The 26546-nt window shown below is 41.0% G+C and overlaps 1 protein-coding gene across 2 annotated transcripts; it reads right to left on the reverse strand.

Moving 5' to 3' along the window:
- Positions 1 to 12169: 12169 nt before the first annotated feature.
- On the reverse strand, positions 12170 to 25653 carry LOC146467768 (uncharacterized). Of its 2 annotated transcripts, none has more exons than XM_085125249.1 (2): positions 25457 to 25653; positions 12170 to 13528 (listed from the first exon to the last, which is right to left on the reverse strand). In XM_085125249.1, exons 1-2 carry the CDS (start codon positions 25512 to 25514, stop codon positions 13095 to 13097), a joined length of 492 nt encoding a protein of 163 aa, XP_084981375.1. In that variant the 5' UTR covers positions 25515 to 25653; the 3' UTR covers positions 12170 to 13094. The 2 variants fall into 2 exon arrangements, with proteins under 2 accessions (XP_084981375.1, XP_084981374.1); XM_085125248.1 differs by lacking the exon at positions 25457 to 25653 and adding an exon at positions 17992 to 18287.
- Between the last annotated feature and the right edge of the window lie 893 nt (positions 25654 to 26546).

Raw genomic sequence — 26546 nt, forward strand, 5'->3', positions numbered from 1 at the left:
AGATCGATGAAACGTACAATCTTTTTCAATTAAAGGTAAAACAAGGATTTGCATAGAACGCAAAGTACTTACCTCTGCAAATTAAGTTGGAAAATCAACGACCCGTTGAGTTTCAGGCAGGGCCTCCCAGTTGTATAGCGTTGCACTTTGGTGTAAAGACGAAAAATGTTTCCAGTTGCTAAGAGTATCAGATGTAGCACTGTGTTAGATGTCTTCCTTCCGTTACCGGTTAAAGGTGATGCATTCAAACAAGAATAAGCCTGTTTAGGAAGCGTTGTGTTTTTGTTAAAGGAAATGAAGACTAATCAGACTATTTCCACAATACACTTTCTTAGCTGGTTCCTAATGAAAATTTAACGCGTTGTTCAAAGTTTCATAATCCCACTTACGCCTACACTGAATAGTTTTCAGATGATTCAGGATGAAAATTTCGAAATGAAATGACTATTTTCGTAACGCCAGACCACGGCACAGTCTCATTCGAATACAATCGCATGAAATAATGAAATGAAATATTTTGGCTTTGGGCATCTTTCTTTCAAAAAGCATGGTTGCGGTTATATCAAGCTAGTCTATGGCGTTTAAATTCTGCCCTAAACATGCTTAACCTTGCATTTAGTGGTTAGATGTTGTTGGGAAAGAATTAATCCCAGTACTGTGTATTTCCGGTTATTTTAATAGTTTTGTCGGTACACAGCAAATACTTTGGTTCTTATTAAATATTTCACATCTCATTACTTTTATATGTTAACTACTTGCCTAGGAAGCAGTTATAAGTTTTCTCTCTTTTTTTTAATTTTCATTTTTATGATAACTGTATCCAGTATTTCAGGTTTGCATTTCAGGGCGCGTTCACTTTCTTACGCTTGTTGAATGAGTCACCAGCCAAGATTATCACGGTATATTTCTTACCCGGCTTTTTAACACCTCTGGTTTGCAAATTGTCCATTGTTTCACGAAATAGTGTCTGCGGCGAGGGAAAAACTCGAAAGATGATAAATATTTAATTACTCCCGCTGCTTAATTATTTTTTCATTATTTTCAAGAACAAAAATTAGCGCCCTAAAAGATATTAAGGACGCTGACACGTATTTCTTTTCAAACCGCTGAATATCAACATTTAACCCCAGGCTCCTTCCCTTTTCCGTATACCCCTCCATGAGGTCGCCTTCTAATAACAGAGAACCCTCTTTAAATGACGATGATCCCTCTCTCCCAGCCCGGTTGTGAATCTGAATTTTAAGTTTTCACATCGCATGCTGCAGTCTCTTGGCGCGCACGATCGTTATCTCACAACACCGAATGACCAGACAATAACAATAGGCCGACGTTAACGTTAAGTACAGTAAACAAGATGACATTCACGAAAAATTGTGAACACTTTAATTTTATTCATTACCGTAGACGGCCTGTTTCCTTGGATAGTTTCCGCTTTAAGATGGAAGAAATAAATGAATAAAGGTAGAAACTATCCCGGCTACCGCCAATAATTCTAGGATTGAATTTTTTTCCAGGGATCAGGGATAATATCTGTGCAAAACATGCGTACAGCTACCCGTATATCTGCAATTTGGTATAGCTACGTATTCAAAAAGCAATAAATTAATGGAATTATGAAATTAAAATGAACCGTCTTTTTAATAGGCCATTTCCGAGTTGCTGTGAATCTCACTATGAAAGCGAGGCTTAGTGCAAAACTTTTCATATGATAATTAGTTTTGTTTGCATTTGAATGAAAACTAATTTTCATACAGTAGCACTGATACAGTAGCAAAAACTTTGCACCTAGCCTCGTTTTCACAATGAGGTTCAAAGCAACTCGGAAATGGTCTATTCCTCTCTCATCTCCCTTACCAACTTCCTCTGTTGTCAAGCCCTTTAGGCAGGGTGCTCTCCCAAGGTCAGGGGTTTTGCTCCCCGTGCTCTCCCCCGACGATTTCCATGCAAGATGGCGGTGAGGCGAGACTTATATAGTTTATATACGTTATCAAACTGTTGTCGTTACCACTGTTATCTATTTAGGTACGTACCCAGGGAGTACAGTATTCTAACACAAATATTCCAGTTTCTCGTATCCTAGTAGCAGAGGTTTCCCTTTGTTGCTTCTGTTTTCTTATATTTTTGTCGTGGTGAAATAGGACAGATGCGAAGGGGACGATACTCTGTGTAAAATCGTGACATTTCCATTTTCGTGACAATTTTTTAAAATTGTTTTCTTCTTTTTGTTGCCTCGTGCACTATTGTTCTACTGTAAGCTTACCTTCTGTTTAACATCGCTATGTGAGTTTGATTTTAGACCGAGGATTAACCAGGCTTGTCACGTACGTCCTTACAGGTTTTCAATCTTCTTTGTCCTCAAACAAAATTTGTCGTCGCTTCGCATCGCAGTTCTGTTTGAGGGGAAAGAAGAATGAAAATGGGAACCTAGGTAACCAAGGATGATGCAAACGAAGAGAAACCTCTGCTTGCACTGAGTTTCTTGAGTATTTTCTTCGCAGTCTTTGTTTGAGCTATACTATAGAACAGCTGTATAGTGCCAACTAGGCCACTCATTTTCTAATGTTTGTATAGTGCTGTACTTCATACACTTTAATGTGCTGTATAACCTTATCATATCAATCCCAATGGCTGAATTCAGCCATTGGGATTGATATAATAAGGTTATGTAACTTTGATGATTGTAAATTGAACCCTAAGCATGCTCTCTCCTTCGCAGAGGCTTATTAGAAAACCTGGGGAGAGAGGGAAATTAAACGAGTAGAGCCTGGGGAGAGAAATATTAAAGCGCGCAGGGGACTCTGGGGAGGGAGAAGAAAAGAGAGGAAGCTCCCGCTTTTTCCCCCTTCCCATCGTCCCCCGCGCGCCCCCGATTTTTAACCTCTGCTGTTTTCCTTCCTTTCCCCTCCTTTTTGCCACGTTTCTCCACTGATGGAGCCTCTGCGGAGGAGAGAGCTAAGCATGTACGTGTTTAATTTCAGTCATTAGAGTTCACTTTGAGTCATTAGGTTCACTTGGCACTACAACAAATACTGCAGAGTTAATTATCTGATCCATCATTTGTGTCATTAGTGCTAGACTGAGTGCTAGAAGTACAACCAATGTTTTAGCCAGAAGGGCGTCCAGGCGTCGTATAGACGCCCCATTTTGGGGAAAATGCATAATTTCAAAATTCACCTAATGTTTTAAAAAATTTACAAGGAACATGCTCCTTGGATGCCCAACTTTCAATTTATGGCTGAAAGCCTTCACATTCTCACTGCCACAATTACCACCATTGTCACCCATGACTTGCTCCCATCTTAAGCCTTGTAGCTCAGTCAGTATAGCAACAGTAATCAAATCTGGAGGTAGTGGGTTCAATTCCTGCCAAGGTCAAATTTTTTTTTTCTTTGCTTGTACAATCTCTTATTTCCTTACTAGGGCTAATGCTCAGTAGGAACTTTATGGGTTCACCTAGCATTACAGTAAATTCTCTGACCCATCATACAATATATATTTTAGCAGACACCTGCTAAAATATTATTGCTGGCGGTGTAACACACAGCCCTCGAACAACAGCCCTCGAACAGATATGTAGACAGTTTGAGATGGTAGTGGACCATTTTTGCTGTAGACAGCTAGTCATGCTGATGAACGTGAGAACTTCAAGTGGTTATCCCTACTGGTGGGGGGGGGGGGGTAGGGGATGGAGGGGATAGGTGCAACTACTGCCCCACCAACTTTAATCTCTTAGCTAGAATCTTCAGGCTCTTTGGCCAGTGGTTGGTTGCCAGGAGATTTCAGTGGTGAAACAATGCAATTGAAAGGCAGAGCTGTTACACTATGGGAGCCAATTAAAAGAAAAACAACATTTTTTTATTTCTTCAAAGTTACTCGTGCATGACGGTGATCATCAATAATTACTGGCTGGACTCTACGGTACAAGATTATTAATACCAACTTAGGATCCAGCTTATTGCAGGATTGGCTTTAAGAAAACAATAAGAAAACAACGGAAACAATTACTCTAGTCCTGAAAACAAATTAGGTTCTAATAAAGAGCTTTCTAGCAAAAAGCTTTGCACAAACAGTTTCTTGGTCTTTGCCAAGCTCAAATTGGTAATGACCATAGATAGCAGGGTTTGATCAGTCCCAACTGAGTCCCTGAAGCTAAGCACTCCAAACTGTTTCAAAAAATTAAAAATAAAACCAAAATCATAAGCAAACTATGGCAAATTTGACTGCATGTGAAGAGAGCTAGGCAAGAGCGTTTTCACACAGCAATTTTTGGGTAAATGTGAAAACTAAGTCGCTCGTAACTTGGTGAATTTGGAGGTACTAGTGAGATTTTGTTTTGGAAAGCAGATACTTCCATGCATGGGAAGATCAACAACAGTGTGAACTTAATGTCAATACCAATGTATCAATTTTTAGCATTTTGAGGACTGAAGTGAATTTCCCATACAAAGTTGATAAATCAACAGCAGGTTCCTGTTAGCACATACTGTGCTTGGGTTGCTTCTGATAAGACATTGACATTCCTGTGAAAAAATAGAGCCTTTTCTGGCAAGAGGGGGTGTAGCCTTCGTGAAGCCGTACCCACCCCCCAAAGAAAAACAGGCTACACGTAGGCTAGAGGGGGTGGTGGGGAGAGAGGCACGAGGGGGGGAACCTGATCCTGGGTTAGGCACTAAAACTATTCGATTACCTCAATCTCACAGGGAGGGGGGGGGGGGGGAAGGTTAAAACATTTTGAGAGGTGTACAGTGGGGCATAAATTCAGCTGTTTACTAAACGTTAACGGTGTTCTTGTCATTCATTTAACTTGCCAGAAATAAAAATAGGGCAGAGCATTACCACAGAAGCACAGTCAGATAATCATATTTATTACTGTGAACTGAATGCCAATATTACTCCTGTGGACAATTTTCTGATGTTACAGTTCTATTTAAAAGTGTGATCATCAAAATCTGAGCTTTTAGTAGTTTGCGGAGGAATCCCAACAATGAACCAAAGATGTTCCAAAATTTTCCTATGGTTGTCCAAAATTCTTTAAAAGCTTTTAATCACTTTCTGAATTTTCTGAAAATTACCAAGCTTCCAAAGATTGCAGAGGAAAACTTAGAGTTGCTTGATCTTTTTTGTTCTCTTTCCTTTCTAGTACTTCAGACAATCTCCTAGCTCGCAAATATGCAATCATGGCTTTCTTGACTCTTCACGTCATGGGATACCAATCAACACTTTATACAGGGTTTATACAGTTATAGCTGTAATTCTTGTAGTTGATACTGCTAGAACCTGTCATTGGTTTTTTTATTTTGTGTTTGGTACAGTCAGCCTAAAGCTATCCATCTTTGACCACTTTTGATGCATAAAGCTAATTGGAATAAAATTTTACTTTTTTATGAAGTTTTTATCGGATGACTTGGAACATAAGCATCTCAATTCATTTAGTCAAGTCATCTTTATTTAGGCAGCGTGGTGCTTTCAGCACTACTAGGCTGGTATCAATAGAGGTCCTGCATAATTTATGCAGCTGCTAAACAAGCTACAGTAATTATTGTGCAAACTCAGCTCTAGAAAGGCAGCAGAATATCTCTAGCTTGTAAGTGAATAATTCTAGTTTGGCCTGCTACAAATGATGAGAGTGAGCACTCAACCTGTGCTTTAAGAAGGCTCTGGAGGTACAGTTGAAAATAATGATGTAACTTGAACTATCTTGTCAACAGAACACTGTTCCAAGTTAATTAAATTTCAATTTCTAGTATTTCTTGGAGAAGCATACCCCTGGAAACCTTAACTGTACAGGGGCCTTGGACCAAAGGACCAAATTTCAAATTTGTCACCTACAGTACAGGTCTGGTTATACAAAAACAAGAAACTAACTTAAGCATTGTCACTCAATCTTTTCAGGCATTTGTGTAGTAATTAGTACTGTGAACCACTGGGAAAACCTACCAAAATGCTAATTCCTCTAGTTACTTTATAGTACTGGGCATCTTGTGAAGGGCTAGTATCACATCAAGGGGGGAGTAGCGATACTCCTAGTCAGTTCATGCTGGGCATCCTGTGATGGACTACGATCCTATCCAGGGGAAAGTAAAAATACCCTGAGTCATCCTATGCTGGGTATCCTCAGGTTGCCTAGCATCCCATGAAGGGTAGGTACTAATATTACTGGTTGTTTGACACTACATAATCATCACTACATATCCTTTGATGGACTAGTATCTTACCCAGGGGGAAGTAGTAGGAATACTCCCAGTCAGTTGATGCTGGGTAACTACCCTGTGATGGACTATAGCTAGCATACAATCAAGGGGGAGTATTAATACTCTTGGTCAGCTTATGCTGGGTATCCTGTGTTGGACTGGCATCCTATCTAGGGGGGAGTAGTATAAATACCCCTGGTCAGTTCATGCTGGGTATCCTGTCATGGACTAGCATCCAAACAAGGGGGAGTATTAGTACTCCAGTAGTCAGTTCATGCTGGGTATCCTGTGGTGGACTACCATCCTATCAAGGGGGAGTATAAATACTCCTCGTCAGTTCATGCTGAGCATCCTGTGATGGACTACCATCCTATCCAGGGGAAAGTAAAAGTATCCTGGGTCACCCTAATGCTGGGTATCCTCAGGTTGCCTAGCATCCCATCTAGGGCAGGTACTAATATTACTAGTTGCTTGACACTACATAATCATCAGCTTTATGGGCTGCAAATACAACTTAATTTAAGTTAAGAGAGACAGCAAAACCGTGAAACACTTTCTTCCAACATTAGGTTGAACAAAAACGTTTTATAGTTTTGCCGGGGCTTAAATACTGTCATTTTCTTTGAAGTGCCGTGAATTGGTACCAGCAGACTAATGGGGTGGTTGGAGGGGGGAGGGGTATCTCATGGAGTATGACCATTGAAATGAAAGTTACTCAGCAGTTATTTCACGCTGAACTGTTTCCTTTTCAATATCAGTGTGCATAAAAGCAAGAAGTTTGAGATTTTGTTTATTGTTGATGTTTAATTGGAAGTGATAGGTAGTTTAGTTTGGGTCAGGTTTACAGCAAAGTAAGTTATACTGCCAAAGAAAAGAAAGGTAGAAATAACTTGCTTAAAAGTCCATAAATAAGATTCTTTAAATAGAGGACTGACCAAGTTCATGATTCCATATTTCCTCATAATTATTCAGCCCACTCCCTTTCTTAAGCCTTTCTTATGTTGTGTATTTAGGGAAGTGGTCAAGACTATTTGGCATGCTCGGGACCCACTTTTTGGAGGCGGGTTAGGGAAGAGACTATGGGTCTCTAAAGACAAGTGAGGGGGGCTGGGTAAGAGACCATGGTTCTTTAAAGACAAGTAGCAGGGCTGGGTGCAGAGACAAGTAGGGAGGCTGCCCCAATCCTCTCACGGCTGACCTAATAGAGAGCTTGCTCGCAGGCTATTGATTAACATTTGCACTTCACTAAAACAGTCTGTCATAGAATGACGATTAATATCCTTCGATGTGGAGAAAATTAATAGATAAGCCTTTTTAATACTATGTATTTAAGTCCCCCTCCCCTGTAGGATATGTCCTTCTCCGTATGCCAGATAAAATGAGCCATGCTTAGTGGAAAAAATGCGTTATATTTTATGTAATATGTGCACAATACGCGTACGGTTCTCTTCAGTTCAATTCCAAAAGTGGTTGAGGTAACCTTGCACTAAAACCACTACAAGAGATCACCAGATTCTCTACTCTTTAATAACGTTTAACTATGTTATTTTCTTCCTTGAAACAGATCCGTAGACTTTTTCATTCTTCAGTGACGCGACGCCTTGTCAATCGAAACAACCGTATTCGACCCTACGCTAGCTCAATTGTTCCGTAAGCGCAATTGAAGCAGTAGCCTGCGTGTAGACGTCTTCTGTTTCTGGACAAAGGAAAGGAAATAAGCGAATTGTGCGCACAGGCTAGTATCAGCGAAGCTGCAGTTTTACAACATCAAGCTGACATCCTGACAATGCTGATCTCAATAGTGTCAACTACAGCGATGATTGGACTCGTATTCGTCATCATTAAAGCATTTATCTTCATGTTGCTTGGCAGCACCCATGTCATTTTCATTGACATGCCTGACCCGGATAACTACGCCGCTGCCTTGTTACGAGCTCGCCAAACCAAATTGACCAATCACTGGCTCGCAATGACGGTCAGGCGGATGTTACGGAGATGGGGATTTCCCTCGTATCCTCTATACATAGTTTGCGGTGGGCGCCGCGTGAATCTTGGTTTAGCTCACAAAAACACAAACGGGAGATTCTTCGATGAATCAACGAAATCTTGGGTGAAGTGGGACTTTCGTAAACACATTTGCCCACTCCCAGCGGATAAAGCCATCATCCATGACCCGAACACTGTTGAGGACTCGGTCTTGGTGCTCAGGAAAAACATGTTTGATCTTGAATGCATCTTGCACGCCGCAGGTTATTTAGAGTTTGTGTTGGTGACGGGACATATTGCCAAGGAAATCCCTTTGTCTTACACGCATCACGCAGACGAGTGGCGTTTCTATGACAACGTTGACAACCGCTGGGTCACACCAGATGAGTACGATGTATTGTCCAACAAACGCTGTGATGATTCCGACGATTCTCAGACTTTTGATCGGCGAAGGGAATTGGCGCGCCAGTTTATCAACCAACTAACTGGTGCCGCTGACTTTGAGTCCAGCTCTATTGGTTCACACTGGCTGACTTTAGACCAGTTTAATATAATACTGTGCGGGTACTCAACCGTTCACATTACTATGGGAGGTCCGGCTACTGACATGGCATACCTCGTGGAAAGGTCGCCGAGTTGGACAAGAAATGTGAAAACGATCAGTGCAATGTGGTCAGTATGTGACCTGGGACAAAACTCTGGAAAGATGAATTTATGCGGCATGAACTTCAACGAGGCCGCAGATACACAGGCAGCGAAGTACTTATCTCCTGAAATCTTCCCAAATGCCTTGTTTTCTTTTCTACCCACCGAAACTTGCAGATTGACACCGGATTTCAAGGTGACACAGAAGATGGCAGAAGATATTGATGAGCAGCGGTGGGTGGCGGGCAAAATAGCTCTTTGGACTCATGTCAAAGCCGGGAACACAGAGCCACTGTTCGACTATTTTATTTGCGAATCTCCAGATATGTCACACACCCTGCACAACATGGGTCTTGTGAAAGTCTTTGTCGCCCTGGACACCGTTGCAGAGGGCTACACTGTTTTGACACCCAGCAAAACAAAAACACGGTTCACAGCTTGGGTCAACCCCAAAGAAATGTTTGCGGCTTTCACCTGGGGAACAAGAAATATTTCTTTCAATGGAACTCACTGGTCAAATGCAAAAATTGTCGGCTGAAACTTTTTCAGTAGTTTGAAACATAGTGAGCCAGTTCTATTCTAACAGACAATGGTTTTGATTATTGCAAGTATTGTAAATATTGTCATAGTATTGTAAGTGGAAAAGGTATTATAAATATTGTTAGAATTGTAAATATAGTTAGTACTATAAGTATAGTAAATATTGTTAGTGTTGCAACTATACATGTAAGTAGTGTTTAGAATTGTATATATATTGTATTTTTTTTGTAAAGTTAGTAAAAATTGTTTAAAAAAAACGGATAATGGGAAAAAAATATTGAACAGAGATTGAGCGCTTTCCCAATCCGCACGCGTTTTATAAACTCGCTCGCTTTTTGCATTTCACTCGTTTCCACTTGTAGTCAGGTTAGAACCTCGTCACCTTTGAACTCATTACTCAGTCAATAAAAGTAATAAGCCACTTCTCCTTGAGAGGAGATGAAAGAATACTAGAAACTAGTCAGTTTATTTTTACGCGGACTACCTTTCTCTGCACAATCAATCAAGCTGGTACTGAGTCACCCTACACGTGTGTTCAAGGTTGATTTGCTAGGAAATAGTTAGCTTTCCATCAGTGCATCGCATTGTTGCACATGGGCGTGTTGGATACACAGAATCCGAGAGCTTCTTAGAAAGGAGGGCAGACTTCAGAGACTTAGTGCTGAACTAGTAGAAGAGAAAACCCGGCGGGGGGGGGGGGGGGGGGGAGTACTCCTCATCTCGTCTCGGAATTTTGAATTTCCAGACCTGGTTTCTAACCTCCATACGGGTTTTCAGACTCAGTTGAGACCAAAATGGCCTCCAAATTTCCTCCACACCTTCTTCGTTTATTTTTACACACACCTTAAAAATAATTTTGAAAAATCTGAAAGATTGCTTTGGCCCCACTGTAAAACTATTGATTTATTTTTGGATTGGCTTGTTACGTCCCTCTTTTATGTCCCACAGACTCAACTTAGGAAAGGACTGCGAGAAGGGGCCCACAGTTTTTCTTCCTTATCAGAGAAGACTAAAACGAGTGAGAATTGAAAAGGTAATTTGGCTACCGTAAAGAGATTTGAGTGCTGACGTTTCGAGCGTTAGCCCTTCACCAGGGCGAATATTAAAGGATTCACTCAAAACGTCAGCACTCGAATCTCTTTACGGTGGCCAAACTCCCTTATCAACTCTGCTGGTAAACAGCAAACATTCGTTTCCAAATGTATTGGTCAGTGGCGGATCCAGACTGTCAGGTAATGCAAGTCGGGGGAAGGGGAGGGAGGGGGCGATGGCCGTGCGGTCTCGAACGCTCGACTTGCTTCTTGCCCTACGGCCCTCGGTTTTGACCACAAAAACATGGGGGGCAGGGTGGGGGCTGAGATCCTAGATCCGCCACCAATAGGAACTCGTCGATCTCGTTTTTTTTTCTATTTTCTGCACTTCTAAGGCTGCGCTGTAAAGGGGCTGTTACACTGGGCATTTTTCTTGCAACTTGTCTCAATTTTGTTGCCGCACAAGTTGCTCGAATCATTGCCTAGTGTAACATGCCCTGACATCAACATGTGTTGCAATTTTTTTGTTGCCGCAAGTCGCTTCTTCTTCGTGCAACGGTGACTGCAACGTAGCCTGTGAACAGGCTCCGAAGTGGGGTATAGGGCGAAGACAAAAGTCGAGCACGGAGACTGCGCAACGAAAACGTTTAGTTGCGAGATCTTTTCATTTCAGGGTATGTTGTACGAGGTAACGATCCGTACAAATTGTCTGAATTGTGTCGCAACGGCACAACGAAATTGCGAGAAGAGTTGGAAGAAAAATAGTTCGGTGTAACAGGGCCTTAAGCATGACATGGCAATATGACTGAATACGCCGTGACTTTTTAGACTGAATTGCTTCAATTGTTTATCTTTGTCAACTACTCTATGTACTCACAAATTGAATTCTTCGGTTATTATCGTTTCGTAACATTACTCTGATCCTAACGTAACACTTTTGCAGACTTTTACTTTGCAAATAATTCACCACCATTTTTCAGATTGCGAAACTTAATTAAATGACCAGGGACCCGTCTGTAACTTACCGGGCCCGATAAGTATATCCTGAGTTTTTTGAGTTTTTTCGCCAACTATACAAAATCTATACAGTGATAACAGACTGGTGCTTGGCCAATGTTTTCATAGAATTATAAGATTTTAAAATTTAGTTTTCAAAGCTAACAAAAATTGACTTCTGTTAAGAAACATTTATCACTAAAGACACTTATCGGACCCGGTAAGTTACCGGGACTTTCGAGAAACGGGCCCAAGGGTTTCAAGAAGTGGAAAACCTTAATAGCAGGGTACAAGTTGTTATGAATATTCAAAAGCTTGAATCGGTAGATTCTACAGTGTAAAAGTGATTTTCTTTGGCGCAAGAAACTGGTTCCAGCAGGTAATGAAAGTTTTCAGGATCGCTTTTCTTGGGTGGGGGTTTAGAGTGTCCACAGGGCCCTATTTTTCTATGGGATTTTCGAGACTCGTACGCTTCGATTAAACTCCCGCCATCTTGGTTTGTAAAGGCGAGCGCAACCTGGGGAGAGTATGTAAGCTACTGAGGGGAGTGGGAGTTCTCGCTCCTTTTCCCCGACTCAACTTACCCTGACTAGGGCTCCCCTTGGTAGTTTAGGCACTCTTCCCAGGTTGCGCTCGCCTTCACAAACCAAAGCGTACGGGTCTCAAAAATCCCACGGAAAAATAGGGGACTGTAAACAGGGATTAGTAAAAAAAAAAAAAAACGCAAAAATTAAAAAGCACGCTGAAATTTCATGCCATACGGTAAAATTAGTCTTACTATTCACTTCACTCAGTGTTCACTTTTAATGGCAGAAATTGTGGAGCAGAATATCCCTTTCTTTCATGTTTCCCATAACTTGTCTATTCTACAATTATTGGAGCAGAAATCTCGCCTTATATAGTTCAAATAGTTAAGCTTTTTGTACATTATTGTTTTATTTCTTCTTACGAAGCTATTTGTAAGTTTAAACCTACACAATTCAGACATTGTAAACCTATTTATTAATCAGTCACTTCGACTTCAAATTAAGATTCGATTATTAATTAACAATCTCTCTCTCCCTAAACACCAATAAAATTAACTTAAAATTCATTTAACTTCATGATCAGCTAAAATCGGGCAAAAAAGAAAGTCTTTGTTCCACTGTTGCTTCAAAGTGCTATTGCTATGCTTATCCCGTCCTAAATAATTGAAAAATCAAGATTGACTCGGACCTTATTTTGAACTATCATTAAACTTTTAAATACCATAGCTCTTGCCAGTGTCCTTCTGACACAATAAGAGGCTTTTTTTGCTAATAAACAAAAAGGAAATTCGACCAATCCTTCTCACAACTAGACATACTGCAGGCTCCAGAACAGCAACAAACAAACAAAAGGGGAAAGCAAAACGTGAAAAAATGAAAAGCTTGTTTAACTAGTCGACGAAAAAACATTTGGCATTTGATTTCAATAAATACCCAATAAAGCCACTGGCTTGATAAATCAAAACATTTTGACTTCTCCGGTGGAAAAGGTTTTTATAGGATCTTGTTTTCTTTTTAGGTGTGTTCTAGACCCTGTAAGGTGATGAAATGTAAAGAAGCCAAGATAAAATTTTGACATATCAAACGTGGCTGGTATTATAATTATAGGCATGTCGAATACCGTCTATCATCAAAGTATCCACTATGGTTACAGTCCTTGCAGTGTTTGGCGATACATCTCAGCTTGCTATGAACATCTCCAAAATCTTGACCGAAACAAAAAGGGACGCTATCAAACCAGATGCGCTTGATGCGATGTTTCCAGCCGACCTAGCGTCTTTTTTCTGGGTACCGGTAGGCGTGGTCGGTTTACTTGTGGCCTCGGAGGGATCGGTTCTTAGCACTGTAGAAGGTGTTGATGTTGTGGGAGCGGGTCCGTTGCAATAGTCAGTTGAGCAGGTCGACAATGTACAGTTAGTTACATGTCCAGTCGTGTTGAATAAAGCGCAGTCGATTATTGACGGAGAGCAATCCTTAATGTATATCTGAGATAATTCCACGTACTTTAATATAGTACAATGAAAGTTTGGTTTTGAACATTCCACCAGGGTTTGGTTTTCTGTGCATTCCTCCTCAGTCGCTGTCCCGCACTTGTAGCATTTTAGCGAAATTGCTGTTGATAGATTGAAAGAAAATGTGTTTAAGACGGATGAAAACTGCACCGATGAATAAGTGCATTTCTCGGCGGTCAGTTGTATAAGGAGTAATCTTTAAAGGAAAAAATCGTTTTAACAAGGGCTACGCTATATCGCGAAAATGACGAAAATGCACTTTTTTTTATTGCAACATAAAGGCACTTCTTACAATATGAATACGTACACTACACTACAATACCTACACTACTTACAATACCATACGTTTACTGTTTACAATGTGAAACTTGATAAAGCGATATTTAGAAAAACAAGAAAGATCTTCAATCTTGATACCTCATAGTTGTTCCTACAGAGGTGGATATACTGATATCTGGCAATTAGAAGGTAGCGATTTAAGGTATGGATTCAGGTTTGTAGCCCCAAGGGATCCCACTTCGGCTAGGATTTAAGTTGTCAGAGCGCTTGAAGTTCCACCAATTCAAGGCATCTTTCCAGAAGAGTTCGACAACAGGACACTCACAAAACATATGGATAAGTGTTTTATTAAGAAAATTGCAATGCTCACATTGAGAAGATGCTTTGATATCCACTTTACAAAGAAGCTGATTGGTGGGAATAATATTATGTAAAAGTTTGAACAGATAGCTTCTCAATTTATTTTCAACGATTATTTTTAATGGGAATTCGTAGACTTTACTGAGGCAAAAATCTTGCTTTTAAAATAGGCTTGAGGGCATGAAGAGGGACTTCTCAGCGAGCATCGGGCGTACACGTTACTCGACACATTACGTAATGTTTAAAACACAACTGAGATAAAACACATGCTGCGAGTTTTTTTGAACGGCTTCAAAAACATTCCTGGAAAAGCGTGTGTCAAGAGAGTTCATAACAATGATGCTTTTGTGAACGTTGGAAATCAGATTAGCATACGAGAAAAACATTTAACACCGCATACTAATAAGGAGGAGGTTTTATCGGATATAAAACCACTGCACGTGATGTTTTAGCGGCCATTTGATAGTTCAATGGGCTTATGAATTATTAATGAGTTTTTGAAGCGTAATTAATGGTGTCTCAGATGGTTCATTAACACCAGTCTGGTCACTGCCTAACAAAAACCATTTATTTTTCCAATCTTTAGGATTTGCAGCGATAACGCCAGCATAATCAAGACAAGTGCAGCGGATTCGAAATTACTCTTAAACTGAGTTTCATGTCTAAGGAAAGAAAATGACCATTAGCATCAAGGAGGTTCCATATTCTCATGTATTGGTGGTTTAGAATGAAGCTCTTGCCAGACAGTCAAAACACTTTTATAAAAGTTGGTAAATCGAAGACCTAACAATTTTTTTTATCGTAATTGTATTGAAGCAAAAGACTCCACCAAACTGGTTAACCTTGGAATCAAGACGCGCACACCAGTGGATTACGGCCGATTTGCAGTCACGATTTACCCAGGCGGCTTTTAGAGAATTTTCTGCCACCTTTGTCGATTGGATCAGTCAAGGTCTTTCTTTTGATTTTGTCAGGTTTAAAGTTCCATACAAAAGAGAAGGAGTATTATAATATTTTCCAGTTTAACGAGCGGTTCAGCAAAATTTATTTTGTCGCCAATGTGTTTTCGTATGCATAAGATACACCAAGAGCTGAGACACTCCTTCAGCCATGAAATACCGAAAGGTTCGTCTTTCCCTAATCCACCTTTCAACGAGACGAGCAACAGATCCTCAGTTTTACACTTGTTTATTTTGAGGCCTGAACAGCTACAGTTGTCATCGGTATTCAGACAGAGTTGGTTACCTTATTTCCATTTTCAAAACCTTTAATCGCCTTATTTATTTTGATCTGATTATCAAGAGGTTCCACAGCCAAAACAAACAGCAATCCTGAAAGAGGATGCCCTTGTCTCACCCCGCTTTGTAAGACTTGTAAATTCCGACGCGTACCCGTTATTACGCGGGATGCCCTGAAGGGGCATACCGTGTCTTAAAACGGGTCGATTTCTTTTTTTTTTTCTTCGTCGTATACACAAATCGGTACATTAATTTATTCATTAAACTCTCCCCTCTCCTACTCGGGATGTATTGTTTTGATTGTCTTCAACAAAAGCAGGCCAATCAAAATCCATTCTTGTCGCTTATATTGCGAGGGAGGGGACCCACTCACCCCTACCTGTGTGACGTCAATGCATCATTTGATATATTTATTAAAGACGGATTAAGTCGCGCCATATTGTTTTAACATGTTCTGGACTCAAGTGTGCCGTTTTCAAAGGGAAATTTCACCATTTTGAAGCGGCAAATCGAAAGAATAACTTCTAAGAAGCACCCGACACGTAAAACGGTGGAAATTGGTGAGTTCTTAGTGAAGGAATCGTGCTTTGTTTGACAGTCTTAGACCACGACGCGAGACTGAAAAGAGGTCATTGAGAAGCTTACGTTATCGTAATGGAATTTGACAAATTTCCGCTGATAGTCTGAGTCGCGTAACACACGGAAAACAACGTAACGCGATCGTCGTGACTCAAACTATTCCATTAGCAAGGATAGTTTTATCAATCGGCGAAGCATACAGTTGGAATAAATGAATCAGCCCCAGCATCTCGCGTAATGCCAGTATAGCAGGCATCTTGTTAACAACGCAACTAGCTTGGGCCGAGGTTCATAGCGTCGAGTACTTTGAAAAGGTATTCCCATTCCAATGAATCCAACTTTTTCTCAAAATCTTAGAAGAAGATCATTCCTTCCGGTTGTCTTCATACTGCTCAAAATGTTATGTCTGAAATTAGACGGATATTTTCATCGACGGAATCTACCTTTGAAATAACCATGTTTTATCTCGTTCTATTAGATAAGTAAGTACCTTCTCCATTCGCTTCGCGATACATTCGATAGCCAAAACAAAAAGAAGAAAAAAAAAAAAAAAAGAAAAGAAAAAAGAAAAATGCTCTCATTCCTCGGCGCGATGTGCATCCATCATGCCAAACGATCCCACAATCCCTTGCTCGCACCAGTCTTCTTCTCTTACAGCGTAAGACTTTTCTTACAGCGTAAGACTTTTTTCGACTTTTTGTGTATCCAATTTTGTAGCCTGTTACGGTTCTGGAATAATGCTGACAAATTACGAATTAAAATGTAACGAAATGCGGGTGCATAAATCGAGGTAACCTACTCGGGCTTTAAATCGAGGGATATCAAAAGGTTAACAATTAACCATTGTGGACCATTTATCAAGGGCCCCTAGAGAGGGTCCCCAGGGGTATCAGAAACATTGTTCTCGAGTATTTTCACAAACCCAGCCTTCACCAAAAACAGCTCTTTACTGATTCCAGTGTTAATACTCTTAAAAATTTCCTTGGTAATGATTATCATGTCAAGGTCATATTCTGAACAAACATATTTCTTCCAGAACGTTCCTTGTGAATTTTGAACGCCATGCAACGTTCCCAAATTAGAAGCAAATGCAAATGCGGCCTTAGCCAAAATAAACAACCATACTCTTTTTCTGGCTTGTGTTTAATAGGTAAACAAAACTCATTTCCCGTTTCAAACAAAGACTCAAAGTAAACTAAATAGTTGTAACTTGCGTGTTCCATAATTACATTTCTGAAAGGAATTTGACAAAGCGAGTTGATGGGTATAGACTAGTCTCCTCAAATTCGACCCGCATTCGTATGGCGACTGATCTGAGCGGGAACACTGAGGGTCACGCGAAATGTTTTCCTCACTCACGCGCGGGTTTCATCTTATGATCAGTGAGCGATGAAAGACGCTGTTCAGTTCACTTTTCGTACGACTCGACGGGACTATCTCTCACCCTTCTGCTGAACAGTACCGTTTGTACTGCTTGGCAAGGAGTAGAGAGCGCTTCCAACAAAACGCGTACATATTCGGCTCCCTTCCTACTATTACTCCCTTCTTAGTGATCGCTCTCTTCATACGAACAAACGAAAAGGTTAAGCTTTTACTATATAATATAACCGCTATTTTAGGCCCAACTAGTCTAAACGTCACGTCTCTCCTCTCGAAGAGATGGCTGACGCTTCCGATTGTTGGCAAATAAACGAATATTCAGAGAACAGCAGGGTTCAAAACACACAAATGACATCAAAGGTCGACAATCCTTTGTCAAATATTAATTCTGAGTTTCGAATGAGCATTTTCAAAACATACAAAAAATGCCTCGGTTTTTTGGCTTGAAACAAAGTCAAATGTGAGGTTTTTCCTCAGTTGGCATGGCCGGGGCTCTGACCTGTAGTGACTGTGTTCTACTGCTTTCAAATTCGTGGTCATTCATTTGTCAACGTAATTTAAAACTCAATTGTTAATTCCAGTACATATCTTCAGCTCAGAGATCGACGGAATATAAAATGGAACTATTATCATTGCATGGTTTTTGAGATAACGACTGCTAAAATTCAACCGCGGATCGGAACGTCCACATGCAAAAAGCCAATCGAACACTGAAGAATTCAACTCACCACAACCGAAGAATGCTAGACATACGTAGCCAGTCAGGATCACTGCGCACCAGTTTGTCATCTCCGTTTGATTGTGTTTAAAAGATAAATTTAACCGTCGAAAATCTTCCGTCTTCTGCTTGAGGAACTGATATAGGAGTGAACCAGAGAGTGAACTGTCGAATAACCTCTGGACATTTATTCCTACACCTCCGTAGCGGTAAACAGCTAACAGGCCGCACCTATTGTGACGTCATTCCGCTTTGGGACAGTGTCACGTTTCTGTGGAATATTTCATGATCTTTTCCAGGTGTTTCTTGATTGAAAATATTTCGCAATGAGATAATCAGGGAATTCGTTTGTCATCTTATTTAAAAATATTTGCCAATAGGGTTTCGAAAGGTTTCACGTTTGTTCAGTTTGGGTCTTGGCCTTTTGAAGGCAGATTAAAGATTCAGATCGGATTTAAAACAGATCAATAAGCCCGGATACTGACAAAAGCACGCATGTTTGCCGGCAATGACTGTTGGACGGTGATAAGCCAAAAAAACAAGATTTAAAATGAATAAATATAGTAAAAACTCATTTCTCCTTTTCCAGCTTAATTCAGATAAATTTGCGAAGTGTTCAGCTGCATTGATGGTTACATCAGTGACACAAGTCACAAGTGAGGGACACTGGTCACGACTTGCGGTAATCTAATTTCCATCTTTGGCAAAGGGCTTGTGAGCGGGAGGGGGGGGGGGGGGGATGTTTTGCCAGTCAGCTGAGAAACAGTAAAAGTTTGGCGGTGGTGCCATGACTGGTAAGCCATGGGAAAAATCGGTCACTCGTTGTCTTCAAAACCGGCTTACCTTCGCGCAGACAAATACCGTTTGCCATACAGCCTAAAAATTTAACCTATAACTGACATTCGGCTTTCCAGACCTCCGTTTATGGATAAACACAACAACAGAAACACCAAGATTCTGGCATTCTCATAGACGATATCACTTCAGTTAAAAATTTTAACAGACTCAAAATTGTTGTAACAAGATGCCTGCTATACTGGCATTACGCGAGATGCTGGGGCTGATTCATTTATTCCAACTGTATGCTTCGCCGATTGATAAAACTATCCTTGCTAATGGAATAGTTTTAGTCACGACGATCGCGTTACGTTGTTTTCCGTGTGTTACGCGACTCAGACTATCAGCGGAAATTTGTCAAATTCCATTACGATAACGTAAGCTTCTCAATGACCTCTTTTCAGTCTCGCGTCGTGGTCTAAGACTGTCAAACAAAGCACGATTCCTTCACTAAGAACTCACCAATTTCCACCGTTTTACGTGTCGGGTGCTTCTTAGAAGTTATTCTTTCGATTTGCCGCTTCAAAATGGTGAAATTTCCCTTTGAAAACGGCACACTTGAGTCCAGAACATGTTAAAACAATATGGCGCGACTTAATCCGTCTTTAATAAATATATCAAATGATGCATTGACGTCACACAGGTAGGGGTGAGTGGGTCCCCTCCCTCGCAATATAAGCGACAAGAATGGATTTTGATTGGCCTGGTTTTGTTGAAGACAATCAAAACAATACATCCCGAGTAGGAGAGGGGAGAGTTTAATGAACAAGATGCCTGCTTTACTGGCATTACGCGTGATGCTGGGGCTGATTCATTTTTTCCAACTGTATGTTTCGCCGATTGATAAAACTATCCTTGCTAATGGAATAGTTTGAGTCACGACGATCGCGTTACGTTGTTTTCCTTGCCGTTACGCGACTCAGACTTTCACCGGAAATGTGTGGAATTCCATTACGATCACGTAAGCTTCTCAATGACCTCTTTTTAGTCTCGCGTCGTGGTCAAGGACTGTCAAACAAAGCACGATTCCTTCGCCATGAACTCACCAATTTCTACCGTTTTTAATTTCGAGTGCTTCTTAGAAGTTATTCTTTCGATTTGCCGCTTCAAAATGGTGAAATTTCCGTTTGAAAACGGCACACTTGAGTCCAGAACATGTTATAAACAATATGGTCCCAAATTTAATCCGTTTTTAATAAATAGATCAAATGATGCGTTGACGTCACACAGGTAGGGGTGAGTGGGTCCCCTCCCTCGCGATGTAAGCGACAAGAATGGATTTTGATTGGCCTGCTTCTGTTGAAGACAATCAGAACAATACACCCCGAGTAGGAGAGGGGTGGGTTTAATGAATAAATTAATGTACCGATTTGAAGCTACGACGAAGAAAAAGAAATCGTCCCGTTTTTAGACACGGTATGCCCCCTCAGGGCATCCCGCGTAATAAATTAATGTACCGATTTGTGTATACGACGAAGAAAAAAAAAAAGAAATCGACCCGTTTTAAGACACGGTATGCCCCTTCAGGGCATCCCGCGTAACAATATGCCCTTGCGATTTTAATTCGTTTCTGTAAAAGTAAGGGCTATTTGACAGAGATTCAAAACTAAAATAATCCAATTTCTTACAAATGTTACCAAACGAGATTCTGACACGTTCTTGGGGTTATTTCAACTGATTTCTGACGAGGATCATCCTGAATGTGGGAGAACCGTTCCCCCCGCTCTTGTGTAATCAGTTTGTTGACATGACCTTTTCATAGCCAAGATCAGACAGAAGACAGGAAGATTTCGGATTGCTCGTGCGAGTGACGTCGTCAACGCGGATATGAGACAGAGCCAAAGATGGAAATTCTCGGCAAGCCTCCACGTTCATTGAGCTTACGATGTTTTGAGCGAAGTGAAACAAGCAAATCTGAATCGTGACATTGTGCTCTTGTTGCAAGCCTATATAAAGCAGGTTACCAGCTCTCTCCATTCGGAGTGTTATCGATTGGCGATAACAATCTAGCGATCTACTGACCATCGAGAAATTAAAAACCGCACTTGAACTATCTTTATACAGATCCCAAAACAGGACACGCACGAAGGAAATATTTATTTAATACATAGGGTGAGCTGACCCAACGGATCACTCCACGTTATATCCATCCTACAGGCAAAGAATTTTCTATTCTACAAGCTGATATTCCGGCTTGCTTAGCACGGGCTAGGGACCAAACTTCTCAGTTCGAACCGGAAGGCTTTCCTGTTGCCTGTTTGGGTTTCGCGCACGTTTTCTTTGCTTTTCAATACTGACCGTGACAAACCTCTCACGCATAATAAACTTGTGTCACAAGTAACAATCATCTCGCGCAACATGACCATATTTGGACGTTACAAACGAAGGATATCCTCGACATTTCTCTCACATCTCCGGTAGATCTATAGCATGACGTTACGGGGCCAAGGCCTCCAAGAAAAACATTGTGAGTTGAATGAACGGAAGTCTATTGATTTACCCCTTTCACCACAGCCATGAAAGATTCGGGTGGGCTCCCCTCTCTGGGTTCTTAGCCGCGATGTCTTTTGCTTTCATTCGCGATTCTCTATTTATCTTTATTCAGTTTATTTCAGTTTATTCAGATTATTTATTGTTTATTTCGGTGCAGAACTGCCGTGTTAGTGGTAAACGTGCTTATAAAGTAATTAGTATTGGATAACATCCAGACTTGCCTTAACTGTCGTCTAGCAGTAACTACATCCTGCATCGTTGTACGTAACGCCTTTTCTCTCAGGTGGCTTATTCTTATGCATGTGTAATTTGCAAAGCCGTGATTCTATTCAGCGGTATATTTGTTCCAGGGAAAAAATTAAAAATCTTTCAGTGCTATGATGAAATCTCAACTTTATCATGAACGCATGACTTTGAATGTGAGTATATTAAACTGCCTGGCGGCGGCGGAAGGCTGGACGTAGAAGCAAAACGGGTAAAGTGAAACGAAAACGCTTTAGTGATAGCCTGCAGTGCAGGCGTTTTTCATGGGCGAGCGCTGAATAATAAATTTAGTTTGCGTATTAGAAGGAGGCTGAGGCTAGTCGTCCTCTCCCTTAGGGTCACTTTTGACTCGCTCCAGCCCTCTCGCACTTCCTCGCCCAAGATGACAGCAACTGGAAGGATTATTCAGCGCTCCCACTCAAAAAATACGCCTGCATTGCAGGCTACTTAAATGAAGACGACTGAGCTTTCTTAATTTTTTTTCTTCCGCGACATGAAACTGGCTGAAGCACTGATGTGGACGGATCGAGCTGAGTTACTGATAAACCTTCCGAAAATCTCCACAATTATTTACAGCTAGAGTCTCTGGGATTTCTTGTGATTCAATCATTGTTGAGTTGTTTCAGTATGAAAGGATTCTTTGTAGTCCCGACTTAGCCCGGCCGCAAAATTCTGTCGGGAATGCTTTATGTTTAGAATTTGACTGGATGTAAGGGCTGTTACATCCCATCGGATATACTAAAGAGCCGATTCTGCGTTGGACAACCATATCATTTAGATGAGTCAGAGGTGACGAAACCGGAACAGACTACAAGCCAAAGAAACACTGGACACCATATTCTCTGCAATGCCCAAAGGTCCTCAAAGGTGTCCTTGAGTCGCTAATCTCAGCCTCTCTCAGTCTGTGGCTCAAAATGCCTGTATCAGCAGCCGTTAAATGTTGACAGGTGGTGACAGCGACGGAGACCATTCCTCAGTCTCCACTTCCAGCGACGGGCGCTAATTTTACGTGGGAGCCAGATAAATATGTCATCAGGTTTGACTCGTTCGTTGGTTTCCTGGTGTTGCATCTAATTTCGCAGTGATTTATTTAAGGGCTTCCGTGATTTGCGCAGGAAGCTCGGTGAAAAAAACTGTTAAAAATTAGATCAAACGGAATTGACACGGTGTGAAAAACTGATATGCCCGCAAATTTAGTCTCCGCCTTTTTACTCTCACAGGATTAAAACGGGCTGGGCCGGGCGCGCAAAACTCGCGTCCTTTTCCGTGGGTTGGTTCACGTATTTATGCCACTATAAATAAATCTTATACTGCATTAAGTGCGCGAACATGTTCATCAGGCATTGGTAGGCACGTATGGCCAAAACAAAGGCAGATGGTAAAGTTAGGAATGCTACAATGGACAAAACTGGTCGAGAGTTGGTTGCGTATTGATCAAGAAATGGTTCATTGTACTGGCCCAACTTTACTCTCACATCCCTCACAAAAGCCCATTGTTGTGTTTTGCGCTGAGGGAGTTGAGCCAAGACTGTTGAGTGAAGATGAGTCTTTGCTGATCGGAAGTTTGTCGATTGTACACTAAAAGTTTCATTGCAAATAAAGACACGTCGCTACTTTTCAACAAATGATGAACCACGGGCGAGACGAAAATTGATTTGATTTTCAAGAGCTATTTTGGTTTGACCTGTGCGGAGCAGGGTGTTAAATTATGTGTGCCGAAATAGAGACAAACGAGCGACGAAGTCGCGAGGACTCCCACAAAAACGAACTTTGAGAAAGTCTAGTTGTTCTATTACTGTTTTATAGCAGCATTCTTAAAGGTGCGAGCTGTATTATTTCTATTAATTGCTTCAGTTCTTTGTTGCTTTGCGCTTCAAACCAGGACGCGTGTCCTTCCGCATCAAGTACTTAACGTAAATATAAACACCCTTCTCCTTTTAAGCGAGCGTTTTATCAATTATCAACAATCGAGAAATTTTTTCCTTCAATCACTGGAGTTTTTCCGTCGAGTAGATTACGGGACATTTTTCAGTAAAACTTGAGATGCCACTCAGTTTAGGAAATATCGCAGCCTTTTTAACACCTGCTATTCTTTCGAATAAGAAACAAGCTTCAGTTTGCATTTGGTGAGGCGCTCCACATATTGGGCTCTATGAAGAATTGAAATGAGTCGCAAGAATTAATAGACTGTGAACAGAAAAGGGTAGTAATTAAATTCATTGAAGGTAGCAAAAACAAACAAGTAATTCTTGCTATATATATTGCACGCTTTTTTTGTTGTTGTTGTTGTCTGTTTTTACTGTTTGAACGCGCGAAAACTGGGACGAGTTTCTTTCGCTTTCGGCCCAATATCCCAATATCCCTATTCAGCTCGTCCTAACTCTCTCTGGAGCCAGCGAAGGTGAGACACTCCCCTGACCTGCCTCATCTAGGGGAGTTGTATGAGGGGAGGCAGGGGTGGGGGGGGGGGGGGGAAGGATAGTAGTGCTCTGATTCACTTCAGTAATGCTAGGCCACTTGCCTATTACTTTTCCTTTACAGGCGTTGTTCTTTTAAAAATTCTCGGTAGACAGTAAAAGGTGTGTGTACATGCAGTGACGCATTGAATTTACGTCAAGCTTACTTTTCCACTTTCGAGAGCTCGAGGTCCTCTGAAGGTCGTCCTTAGTTACTGAGTCGGCGTAACAAAAACTCTGAATCGACGCCGACGGTAATTTTGATCAAACTTGCCGTTGACCAACACTGGAATTTTTTGCAGTTATGAAATCAAAGCGGATCGAAACTGAACTGAAGCCGAGGTGGTAGACTAAAAAACTGAGTGTTGAGGCAGTGACGCGTTGAATTTACGTCATGCTGTTTTGCTACGTTCTCCAAACACTCCAAGCTTACTTTTCCAATTTCGAGAAGTTGTGAGGGTTGTGTATAGTGAAACGTAACAAAAACTAAGTCGATGCCGACGGTATTGATTAAACTTGCCGTCGACTAACACTGGAATTTTTTGCAGTCTTGAAGAAATCAAAGCGGTTCGAAACTGAAAGAAGCCGAGGTGGTTGAATAATTTTCCCAATCGGACCACAGTTTTTTTTTCTGGCTTTCCAGTTTCGCAGGTACTTAATGCGATGGTATCTCATTTCATGATTAATTCTTTTAATTGCAGTTCAAATATATGAATTTTATCTTTCACTTCCATCTGACATGATATCAGATTGTGCGGCCGTAGTAAGGACATTTTTGTTTATGTTAATTTAATTGCTGATATGTTCTGCTGACAAGAATATTGATCAGTAATTATTTCATACCACGTTCAGACCTTTCTAAATTGTCAGTATAGGTATCATGGCCTTCGCATGCTATCCAATTCCTGTTTATCAACTAAGCTAAGTTTACCGGTTCGACACTTCAAATCAAAATTTTAAAGATTATGTTCCATGCATCTACATGCACCCAAATTGCCCTCTCGTCACGGTTTGCGAGTTCCTTTCATTCATATTTCCTGTGGTATGCCTCCAACTATTTAACGAGTCAAGGTCGAATGAATCTGTTCCTACTGTCGCCTGACTTGCTGCACTAGAGCACTCACGACAAGTACGGTTTTCTTTGGGAGCTTTGCATCTGCTAGAATGCAGATAATTAAAATGTTATTCGCTATTTTCAATATAGGAATTCAAAGAACTGGCATATATATAAACCGGTCTCTCAAATTACTGTAAAAACGCATTTTAAGTTTGCCAATTGACCGGAAGGCCACCCAGTTCTGAGAAATGGAAAGCGCCCTACTAATTCCCTTTCGTTCGAGCTCGTTTCAAACTATTACCTTGATCATTTTCTCAGTGCAGTGCAATCATGCATATTGTTGTTTGCGTAGTTAAGTACAAACTTACCTAGTGGCAACAAACTTGTTAGAAGTAGAACAATGGCCAAATTTTGCAGATTCCACATGTTGCTTCCCAAGTTCGCCGGTAGCTTTGGCTTTCGCGAGGTTTTGAATTTTCTGAATTGCGTACTTACTAAGACAACGGTAAATCGACAGAAGAATTCACTCCCGGAGCTGAATGTTTCACCCCGTCACGCACCACAAAATATATCACAAGTTGTCTGAACCAATTACGTAATTAACATTGTTTGTCAACGACTTCAGTCTAATTGGTCAGTTGTCATCATAATGTGCTATCAATATTCCTGATAGCCCTTGGCCTTTTGCCGGAGGATCTGGGAGCTTGGACAGATATCACGCCGAAATATACGCCCCGGTCGGACCCAACCAATGAAAATCGATGATGGAAACTACAGTGAATCAAATGATATTGGTTGATATCGGCCAATCGATGACAAATCGATAATTACAAGAAAAGTTCGTCTACGAGAGAGGAGGGGGATGACTACCGGGTTTAATTAGGGATAAGCAGATTTGGCCAAACATTCGTTTCAATGCCTTTGTACCCAGAGTCCTCGATCAAGCTACTCAGGCTAGGAGAGACCCTGGGGAGCCGGAATTTTTGCGTAAACTCCTGAATGCAAGCCTTTACGGGGTAGCCAATCCAAATTTTTTTTATATTATTATTCCCTCATAGTCTCCTCTGGCGACCAACTGCTGGCCAAAGGGCCTGAGAATTCTGGGTACGAGATTGTTTCAATGCATAAATTTCCACGGATTCGGTCCTATCGAAAGCAGGGGATTACCGATTTTTGCACATGATTTTTTGGACCCGTTTCGAATTTTGCTTTTCTTTTCTTTTTGTTCGGATCGTGGGCTTTATCAATTCGGCTTTATTGTCAGGAGCTTTCACATATCGTCGCGTGACCGGTGAAAATCGCCAACTTGACTGCATTGATGGAAGACTCGTCGACAATTAAAACCAATTTATGATGAATGCTGGACAGACTGTGATAAACTCACAAACTGTTGATGAAACTGAGACTAATGTTTTTGCCGGAAAGGCAACACATATGCAAGTTCAGCGGATTTGGATT

This window comes from Pavona decussata, unplaced genomic scaffold, assembly GCF_977016875.1.
Source record: "Pavona decussata unplaced genomic scaffold, jaPavDecu1.1 SCAFFOLD_134, whole genome shotgun sequence".
NCBI classification, from domain to species: Eukaryota; Metazoa; Cnidaria; class Anthozoa; order Scleractinia; family Agariciidae; genus Pavona; species Pavona decussata.